Source organism: Hydractinia symbiolongicarpus, chromosome 9 (assembly GCF_029227915.1).
Source record: "Hydractinia symbiolongicarpus strain clone_291-10 chromosome 9, HSymV2.1, whole genome shotgun sequence".
Taxonomy (NCBI): domain Eukaryota; kingdom Metazoa; phylum Cnidaria; class Hydrozoa; order Anthoathecata; family Hydractiniidae; genus Hydractinia; species Hydractinia symbiolongicarpus.
Genome location: NC_079883.1, coordinates 21,790,974 through 21,802,165, shown reverse-complemented (window position 1 = coordinate 21,802,165; position 11,192 = coordinate 21,790,974). Strand labels below are relative to the sequence as shown.

Sequence of the window (11,192 nt, the reverse complement as noted above, 5' to 3'; positions counted from 1 at the left end):
GCCCCCTTTAAATAGAAGCCCCCCCCCCCCCAAAAAAAAAAATGTGAAAAAATTTAATAAACGCCCCGGGCGATTATTCGAAGCATTACGGTAGTCATTTTCTCTAGTTTATGACCTCGTTCCCAATGTTAACGACTGTTTTTTTATTGATTTATTTTTGAAAGCTTAGGCGACAACGGCGATTGGCATAGAACGACGGACACTCTTTAATAAAAAAATTTGAGACTGAACAACTTTCATGTAAACAAACGCGATGCCGTATTCGCGGGAATTCAGGAAAGGGCTGTTTCTATCAATTTTAACAGGAGTCATAAGATGAAGAGTCAACTAGTCCTGATTTTATCATGTCATCATATGGTCGTGGAGTACGCGTTAGTGCATCAATGAAGTCATTAAATTGAAACTTCAGCACAGAAATATTATCAAAAAATCTATTGTAAAAAATTACATTTTAATTCCTAGCTATGTACCTCGCCAATTGAGATTTTTTCGCCGCTTCTCCTCGATTAATAATCACCCAAAATGAGGGTATAAGGGTGATTTTCATCAGAATATCATGTGCGTAAAAGAACCCTAGAGACGATGTCGTTCCGACTCTTATATTGAGGTTGACCAGACGATCATTATTATTACTATTCCGAATATTTATACAGGATAGCCACTTCAGTACTGGAAACACTGTTATCAATGTGGGTCCTGTGTTAGGAATGTATACATTAAGTATACACCAGCAATACCTACCTAATTTCCCTCACATGACATGGGTTGACCCGTAGCTGTGGTAAAGGCACATGCCCGCGCTGTGGACCGAACCACGGACCTTGTGCTTACGAAGCGAACTTCATAACCACAAGGCCACGCGCCACGTACCACTATTTACACACAGATCAGCAAAATCGTTCAAATTCACGAAAAAAAATAAATAATAATAAAAATTTATCAGAAAAAAACTACATTCAAAAAATTATCTGTAATTTCGCGATTTGGAATGTTTCCAAACGGTAAACTTTAGCGAGAAGAGTCAAAAATCGCAAAAATATATTCCACAAAATGAGGCATATTTCCGAAATAACTACGAGGAAAAATCTCAAATAATAATAATAATAGTTCACCTTTTGATAGAGAAGTTTATTTTTAAATGGTTAAAAAAATAGTATCATTACCTATCCTCTTATACAAAAATATTTCCAAGTTGTATGTCTACTGTACTGAAGACGCACAATTAGTTCTTAAATAGTTGATAATGAACAAGCTGCTTAGAGTTTGTTTTCAATGAGGAAATTACGTTCGTGATTTTGGTTAAAAATTGTTGAAATCAACCTTACGTAATTCGGTGCAAAGTTTTATCAATAAATTCGCAAAATTATAAAATCACAAAAAATGGTCGAAAACTGCAAATTCAAAACTAAGACATTAACAACATTGGGGTGGCAATTATTAAGACCTTTAAGCTACTTCTTCCGTCTATCGATTTTCAATCACTTCTAGCAATCGTCCACATATCATCCCCTTTGTTACGATAATACATTCTCAACAATATCTGCCGCTACGTGGATACTTAATCAGCATTTCAGATTTTAATTTACGATAAATAATTTTGTTCCTTTCGTTTTCTTCGTCTTTCCTCGAGTGAAATGTATTCTTCTCCTTAAAACCCATATGAAGCAGGTAGCCATTATGAAAAACATGGAAGCTCGACCCACTCATGTGCATTTCACAAAGTTGACTGATGCGGTTAAAACCATACTAAAATAGAAACCGTATAACCTTAAAAAAGAGTAAGAACTCATTTTATACACATGGTCTTGTGTGTTTCCAACAGATGTTGCAGACTAAGAATGTTGCATGTTTTCCCACATTAAAACGTAAACCAGCTGTACGGAGGTTTTTCGCTACACAAAAACTTATATAGGAGATCATAAAATTAGCCATGTAGCTTTTAGTGTGTTGCATAACTTTCGATTTTCCGAATAATTTTTCAAACGTTTTTTTTCTGTCAAAATTTTTTTTATGGAATGTTGCATAAACAAATCTGTAGTAGTAAAAACAATTGTGAACAGTGAGAAGGAGAAATAAGTCGGCATGGCAGCCATGTCAAGTGATTTCCGAAGGGGACATTAAGTCTGAAATCTTGCTCAAAACAAACTCGGAACCCTTGTCTGCCTTCGGTCATAAAATATTCCCTTTATTTTCTTCATTTTACCCAGTTTCCTCCCCCAGGCTTTTTCACCATGGAAGTCCAGCAGCTTGTTTAAAACGATGATAGCTGCAATGTACTTCATAGTGAATTGTCAAATAAATGAACACGTCGTGTGTGTTAGATGGAGCAACTCAAATGCAAAATTCGAATCTTTTTCAACATTCGAAATTTTATCTAACATTCATCCCACATTCGAATCAAAATATTAGATGTATTTGCGCCTGCTTTAACCAACGGACTTTTAAAATGTTAAACCACACAAAATAAGCCAACAAAAGTGTGCATAATAAGGACCAGAATGTAACCTAGAATGAATATAATACGCAATACCTGTTCAAATCGTTCGTCATATTTAATACGTTTTTTCCGACCAATGTAAAACGGTTCCCAAGGATCATGCCAACTCACTTGGTAACTTCGTCCAATACTAAATATGTTTTGGAGGAGAAATTTACTTACTTCTTCCTAAACAATTTAATTTCTATTTCCACGAAAGTTTCTTCCGTAAAATACGCTAAAGTTGACCAACCGCGAAAGTTCATTTTAGCGGGAAAAAATAAAACAAATTTTGTATTTTAGCTAAGCAAATATATCGTCATTTTAACTATAATCATTGTTTTTTTCTGTTTTGCGATCACTATTTACTTCAAGCATGAATTGCGTTTTTTTCACGCAATAAGACTAAGAATGTTTAATCTTTCTCCATCGACTTATTTGGAGACCTTGCTCAATGGAAATTTGAACATTACTATTATGCATAGTATATGCATGCTGTTATTTTAGCTTTTTAAAATTGGTTGACGTTTCTTTCAATAAATCTAAAAAGTCAAACATGTTCAACAAAATAAATCGAAAACAAAAAAATCCAGGTGATATACGATTAAACTGGTTGAACTTTACAAATTGATTTTTACAAAACGGGTTGTGCATTGCCCACTTGACAGAGACATTTGAACTTCAAAGAAATTTTGTTTAAAAGTTTTAGAAAACTCCCAACAAAATTCCTTTGAAGTTGAATAAAAAAACATTCAGCAGGAAACTGATTTATACTAAATCCTCCATGTCCTCCAAATTGTGCAAAAAAGTAATCACGTTACTAATAATTAATTATTTTAAACTGGCATAGCAACAGACGAAAGAAAATATGAAAGTAGAAAAATGACTAAGTTTGTAAACACCACTTTTTTGAAAACTAGATTCGAAAATAGATATAAAAGAATTTTAGCCTATTCAAACTCCTTGTAAGTAAATACAAATCTAGCTTCATAAAATTTCAGATCACAAAAAAAATAACAAACGACCGTTGTAACTTGGTAAAACTGGTGAAACCAACTGAATATAAAATAATAATTCAAAATGATTTATTTGTAAAAATAATAATTTTTTGAACTTTTGCACCGTTCACCAGGGTAGTTCTGTTATGAACACTAGACTGGTACCCTTCCGTGCTTCACTAGTCCCGATAGTAAAAACGGCGACAAAAAAAGAAGCCCATTTAAAAGTTCTACCGGCTAAAGCCGTAGAACAACAATTGGATACCTTTTCCATTGATCATAGTCAGTATATTTTTGACACTTCCAACATACACTTTTATAAAATGGACGAATATAACCTTGAGTCCAATAATGTATTAGTTCTGTTTTATCTACTGGAATAGTCTTTTCACTGTTGACTTCAAAAGAGGGAATCACAATAGCTAAAACATAAAAGATGTCAAAACTAACAAAAAATCTAAAGACGAACTTTTATGAGACATATTGTGAATTGCGAATTTAGTTCAAAACATATGATTTCCACAAGAAAAAAAGAAAAATCTAACAGTAGTAGTGAATATGAACACGCTTGGGGTTTTTAATTGTATATGCTAAGAAAAACTTCATAAATACACTTTGCAATTGAATTGCGCAGAAATTTTATTTGCATGTCAATAACAAGAGAATTTCACTGCCACGAACAATTAAAAATTGTACATATTATAGAAATTATACCTATGTTGTCACTTTCTAACAATGAAGATGACAGTAACTGTTCTCTTAAGTTCGGACTGGGTAGCATGTCAACATCAATGACGAGCACATGTGATGTGATGATATTTTGTAGTGCCACATTACGGAGAAGGTTTCCAGGATAAGATATCTAAGATTTATGAATGTATATGTATAATAAAGTCATTTTGCGCATATGCCAAGATAATCCTAAAACAATTATTGTCCAATTAAACATAAACCTAAATCATTGTCAAGCAATATTTTGAAGTTGTTTATGTTTCGTTTCCTGCAGTCGTTGCAATATTACTTTTTTTCACCACAGATATTAATGAATAAATATAAAAAAAATATAAAATTGTTGCAATTATTCAAAGCAAATCTTGTGTTAGAAGCTACTTCAAATGCCTCCAAAAAACCACGAAATTAAAAGCCAACAGTAATTTAAAATCATTGGCCACAAAATTACAACCTCAAATAAGTATGGGTAAATGATTTGTTTTCAAGAAAACACTGTTTATACTAATTTATGCAAAATTTCGTTATGTTGAAGTATTTTCATTCTGAAGCTGGAAAAATTAAGCTATTCATGCAGTTCATGTTCACATTGGAATTAGCAAAGTTTTGGTAATTTAGTTTATAATACCCTAAAAGATAATTAGTTTTTATTTTTAAGATTTTTTAACTTTTTTCGAATATTTAATCAACAACACTGCCTATATTCGCTGCACGAGAAAGTTAACATACAACAACATTACCCATTTTAATCCCCGTCCTTATATCAAAAAATAATGATACCCCCTCCCTCACTTTATTTAAACGCCCCTCTAGTTATGCAAAGTGTAAAATGAATTTTTATTACAGTTAGTAAATACATAATAGAATTTGAGCACATATTTTCTTATTAAATTTTTGGTGATGCTTGGCCTACCTGAACAAAATCATAATTTTTTGCATTATCTTTATGTGCCACATTAAACTGTGAACATGTTAGTTTGTCTTCTTTTTTAATTACCAGATTAGATTGAAATGGTGGATGTGATAAAGGAATAACAACATGAAACGCCACTTGAGATGCAATAGTGGTTCGACACTGGACCAAAAGATTCAGCTCACTTAGGTAATCATCAATTTCATTGCCAGACACAAGTACAGCTAGAAGCAAATAATAAAAAAATATGGAAAGTAATTTATATTATAAACACAACAAAACACATCTGTTTAGATTAAAATTGTAATACCATCATAAAATCTTTATAAATGCCACACACACAAGAAAAAAAGTTGTGTTTCAGAGAAACGTAATGTTTATGCACTTAATAAAGTAATGGCAATGTACCTGGATTTTTGTAAACACCTATCCCTATAATAATAGCCATATTTTGTCTGTCAAAAATGATTGTGTGTATCTTTGTTTTAAAAGCCTGGTAAAGTGATTTAATTACGTCATGTGCGAACAAGGATCACCAAATAGTGGAAAATATGGCAGGCAAATCCCGTTGGATTTTTCTATGAACTAACAACTAAGAAAGTACTATTAAAATATACCTATGGATATTGGACCACTCCAGTAGTTTACAAGTCGTTTCACATGTTGCAAGTTATTTCTTGAGCACTGTGTGGCTATTGCAATATTTACATTAAGGTTGCTAGGATTTGGTTTCCATACATTATGCCATATTTTGTATCTACCATCTTTACTTTCAGGAAGTTGTTGAAATTTAACACTAGCACTGAAATGTCCAGAATTCTAAAAATATATGTAAATAAGTGACACCACTACAAATGGATAGGATTTCTGACTCTTTTTGAATAAGTTTTGGCACTTCTCTGCTAAAAATAATCTATTCCTAATAGATGTTATTAGTATTTAAAATTGACCCACTCACCGAACTAAATTCAAGAAAAATACCCAAAATTCTTAGATTTAATTGCTGCTTGCAAATGACTCTGCCATCTGCAATGTCATGCTAACATATCTTTTGGCTTATTTTAAAAGCTACTATGATGGTATTAACATTACCTCGACTGATACTGAATGTCTTTCCTTCCTACTGTAAAAGTACCAAAGGATAGTCAAAATCAATATTGTAAAAGTAATAAAATAACTGATAATATTTCTAACAAAGCATCGCATTGCCAAAGGTGACCATACCAGCTATATTAAAAGTGTATAGTCATCTCTCCTTCAATTATAATATGATTAACCTAGAAATAACTTAAATGTGTATATTCGTCTCTCTTTTATTTATACATATGATTAACCCAAAAATAGCTAACTTTACAATACTCATCTCGCAAGAGAAATAAAGCATTAGTACAATACAGTGGTCAAACTTTTAATGAAGGTCTTTGCAGATGCAATTATTTAGTTGTCTTGTTGCAGACAGAAGACAGCTAAGAAGATATTTGAGTTTATAATTGACACTTTGTGTATATGGACTGTACTGTTACATTAGAGATCTGCTATCTATCCTCTTTCTGTATATTTATCAGGCACCATTAACTATAATAGGTTTTAAAGTTGACTGGTTGTTGCCCTGTTTTGTCTGGTGACTAACTTTAGTCTGTGGTGTTTCCTAGTTACTGATGCCGGATGTCATTGGTTTCTAAAAAGGTTGCTAAAGTTACTTAATGACTTTACAAAGTTTAATAACACAGTTCCTTAAAATTAAGCTGAAGCTATAAAGTATGTTTGTAGACATTTGATTTTTACTTTTTAGCTACATAGAGCTTTATATGAAAACAGTAAAGATTTTCTTTTTTAAAAGAAAAAAACTCATTTTTAATAAAAAAAATTATATACATTAAAAAAAGCAATAACATATATGGCTTTTCCTAAAAGTAGGAACCAGCAGTAACCAGCAGTATTTTGAAGTAACCACCAGAGAACCACCAGTACTTTGAAGTAACCAACCGAGAACCAGCAGTTTTTTTATGTGACCACAAGAGGACGACCAGTTAAATACATAAAACGGAATAAATGCATCTACCGCTTTGAATGTGAATCATTTTATAATGTACACAACAGTTCATGACCCATTTTTCTGAAATGTTTATGTCTTAGTGTGAATCGGGCTTTATGCAACAGTTGAGACAGAAGGCGTTAAAAACCACACGCGAGAATTAACATAAATAAAATTAATATTTTAAATAAAGACTAATATCTGAATTGTAAACCAAATATACCAAAAACACTATATACAGGAGAGTCCAAAACGAGACATTTTTTTCTTTTGGTAGACATAGTTAAAGTTCGAATGAATTGAATATAATAATAAACCACACGGTTTGAAGTCATTGAGCGTGAGATACCTCTACTGCCATTGTATCCACTGTTGTGGAATCCATATCAAATTTTAGTTTATTTTTCGCAGCGAATAAACATTTCCTTCAACGCTTCCTACAAAAATTATTCTGCTTAAAGGTTACCTCCCGCTAAAAATCAAGTTGAGCTCAAATAAAACATCTTTGAAGGTTGTCAAGAAATCTTTTTATTTTTTTGAAAAATCTTTATCCGTTCTTGAGATATTTGATATCAAATTATGTATTTCACTGACAGATTTTCATTTTGCAATTCGTGTATTGTAAACCAGATATAACGCTATATGGAGGAGAGTCCAAAACAAGACATTTTTTCTTTTGGTAGACAAAGTAAAGTTCGAATGAATTAATAAATGTTGTGGAGAAACATCTTGGCATCCGGCAGAAAATATACGGGTTTTTTTCTCACATGGTTTCTGTTCAAGTGAAAAAATTATGCTTTCGATATAAACGTTTTTTTTTTGAAACGTGTTATATTTTATTTCAAAGAATGAACTTTAATCCTGAAAACACTATTTTCGTTCTGTTTTACTTGTTTCCATTATTGCCTTTAGGCGAAATAAATCCATTTATTGGACCTCGTTAAAACAACTGAAAAGTAGCTAGTTAGCAAGAGCATCAGAAAGTATCAGAAAAAGCCTTTGGGACTAAGTGCCTTTTATTTATCATATTTGGTAGTTTTAAGGTCATGAAGTGTTGTGCATAAAAATCACAACAACTTTGTGCTGCTGTTGCTGCCTTATCTGGAGTAAATTAATAATAACTGCTGGTTCTCTTGTGGTTACTTCAAAAACAGCTGGTTCTCTTGTGGTTACTTCAAAAAAAACAGCTGGTTCTCTGGTGGTTACTTCATAATACTGGTGATTACTGTTGGTTACTGCTGGTTCCTACTTTTAGTATCTACGAATATAAATGCGTAATGTTAAACAAATCTTTATTTTCCCACTCGCAGAAAAAAATACTAGGACAAGAAGAAACAATTCTTAGTGCCCACAAGTAATTTAAAGTGCTTTTAATGATAGAAGCTCACATAACTGTTTCTCAATTTGTACATACTTGAGACTGTAATCCCCTCTACAAAAATGAAACACAATAAGCCAACACAAAAGAAACGATAACACAACAATCCAATGTAAAATGCACGCTTCCATATTGTATACATGCAAATTCTGACAGGTAATGAGTGTTTGATCTGGATCATATATTACCCTTTTCAGCCAACTTTATCCATTTCACTATCTTACCATGAAATTTATTTCCTGTTTTTTTTCAAAAGAAAACAAAAAATCCTTTTAGCTTTAAAATATTTAAAGAATGGTATTGCATTGAAAAGAAACAGAAATTAAAGAACTTTCACTTCAAGCCTGATTACAGGGCACCATTGTGACAAATACTGTGATTGCAGAATCCTGTGTTTAACAATTTTTCTTTTTGCTAGATAGGAAACCAATTCCAGTTCCATTTCGCATTCTTACTTCTTAAAATCTAAAAATTAAAGTTAATAGCTAATGATTTTTTTTTGTCCAATTATGTGCAGAACTGAGCAAAGACTCCGTTTCAATTTTCTTATGTCAATCGAGGTATGATCCTGAATTTAGTGGCTTTCACTGACTGCTCAATTTCTCTTCTTAGGTCTATTGTTCTAAATACACAATAATAACATTGTCACGACAACTTGTTTGTATATATAGCACCTTAAAAATCAAAAGCATAAAAAGTAGTTATTTAGAAAGCAAGCATTTAAAAAAGAAATATAGCTAGCTATCCTTGTTGTTAGTTTCTGTTTGTGACCCCCTTTCCTCAAGATGACAGGCATACTTTTTTTATTATTTTACTTTCTCCATGTTTCTTATAAAAACGTTACAAATAACGAGTACTGCTTATCAAAGTTCCAGAAGAGACATGTAAGGTAAAGGTTGGTAGCAAGATATGACAATAGATACAAATAATTTTTGGATCCAGGTTAACATCATTAAATTTTCAAAGAGAAAACAAAAAAAACATTGAGAAAAATGAGTGGCATATTTGAATTATCAACTAGGAATTTTAAAATGGCTACTTAGAGGCAGTTGTACTTAGTGTACAAACTTAAATATTTGCATGCTTCCCTATATTTTATTGCGGAATTCGAAGATGATTGTGATTTTTGTTGAAAATGTTTAAAAAATTTAAGCAGGTTAACCCAGATCTGATGGAGCAGGATCTTTCAACCCACATGTATGGTGCGTTGTTGTTGTGCAATCTACGAAACCGAAAGAGAGATAAACAAAAGCACGCGCCCGGCGTAGGGACAATTTGTCTCGATTAATAATATATTAGAACAGAAGCGGCAAGTTCTGTTCGACGGCCCGCAATTTAAAGAGTACGAAATATTTTGACCTAAATTAGCTACGAACTGATGTCCTGGGGAAAGAGGTGCTCTTCAGAGACTTTAATGAAAAGAAGCTTAACTGTTATTTTTGAAATACCAATCGCACAAAAACATGGTTATATGTAGTTACTTCTACTTAATTACCTTATTAATACTGCTACTGCGGCAAATTAAACCCTGTCAGCACTGATTTTACTTGCTGATTTCATTGGTTATCATTGTGGAAATCCTGCCAGGCTGTACGCTTGGCATGTGCAAAGTTTTGTAGTTTAAGAATGGCCTCATCTTTAATTTTATCTAGAAATGTGATGTCAGCATTTTTTAAAACTTATGACATAATATAATCTTTAATAATTTGAGAACAAAAAAAGATTTCAAAAAAAACTCCAAAAGGCTTGATAAACAACTTATTCTCCACAACATATAATAAATTTAATTTTTAAGGCAGGAATCCCTTTAGGCTTTCCAAATGCCCCTTCTATGAGGGGCATTTGCTTAGCTAGAATTAAATTATTGTTTATCATCTGAAAAAATAGCATCACCATGCAGTTCATCATAGTCCATGTTCAGTGGAAAGACACCATCATCTAATATAAGGTACTATTTCAACATTTTCTAATTGTTGTGCTACATCAGGAATAACTTTTCCATCAACAGTTTTTTCCAAAGGTCAATAGCAGATTAAAACAAGGTAGAATCCTGTGTATTTCCAGGAGCTCCAACAGAAGCCCAATAAATCCATACCCAGCCATTAATAAATCTAATAAAAACCTTTGCAATTAAAATAATGTTTTATTGGTTAAGCATTTAATGGGAAGACGAGAACCATCTATGAATGAAAATGCATAGGGAAATCTCCATTACTTTCTGAATATTGCCCTGCTTAAAATGATAATGTGAAGATAGAAACTGCTTTTTCACTGTAGCGTTCCACAATGTGTCAACTAATAACGTATAAGTTTCAGAAAAATAGTGTGAATAGTCGCATTGGCTAGGCCACATATTTCTGTTGTAAATGTTTGTAAACAGTTACTGCAAGCTTAAATTCTGGTGAAGTTGGTTCTTCTACAACCCTCTATTTTTAATTTTTTAAATTTTGTTAGACTCATTTGAAGTATTTTTTAAAATCTCTTATTCAGGCCTAGAAATTTGTGGAGTCCAGGGAAATGATCCATCTTTACCGTGATTTGAAGCTGATGGAAACCATCAAAACGTTTTTTGTTTTCGTGAAATAGGCCTTGCGGAAACGATACGTTAACCACGGTAACGGTTAGCTTTAAACTGATAAGTGGAGAACCATTTCATAATCGCC

At 32.4% G+C, this 11,192-nt stretch overlaps 1 protein-coding gene across 1 annotated transcript; it reads right to left on the bottom strand.

Moving 5' to 3' along the window:
- Positions 1-1,329: 1,329 nt before the first annotated feature.
- Positions 1,330-9,736, bottom strand: LOC130656808 (beta-1,4-glucuronyltransferase 1-like). The gene is made up of 7 exons (XM_057459736.1): positions 6,209-9,736; positions 5,734-5,935; positions 5,117-5,340; positions 4,189-4,336; positions 3,740-3,896; positions 2,531-2,627; positions 1,330-1,746 (listed from the first exon to the last, which is right to left on the bottom strand). Exons 1-7 carry the CDS (start codon positions 6,320-6,322, stop codon positions 1,531-1,533), a joined length of 1,158 nt encoding a protein of 385 aa, XP_057315719.1. The 5' UTR covers positions 6,323-9,736; the 3' UTR covers positions 1,330-1,530.
- Positions 9,737-11,192: the final 1,456 nt, after the last annotated feature.

Coding starts and splice junctions, on each gene's coding strand:
- LOC130656808 (XM_057459736.1), bottom strand. CDS start 6,322: ATGCGATGCTTTGTTAGAAATATTATCAGTTATTTTATTACTTTTACA. Junction 5,341..5,733: donor GAGTGGTCCAATATCCATAG/GTATATTTTAAT, acceptor ATTTGCTTCTAG/CTGTACTTGTGTCTGGCAAT. Junction 1,747..2,530: donor ATGACGAACGATTTGAACAG/GTATTGCGTATT, acceptor TTTCTATTTTAG/TATGGTTTTAACCGCATCAG.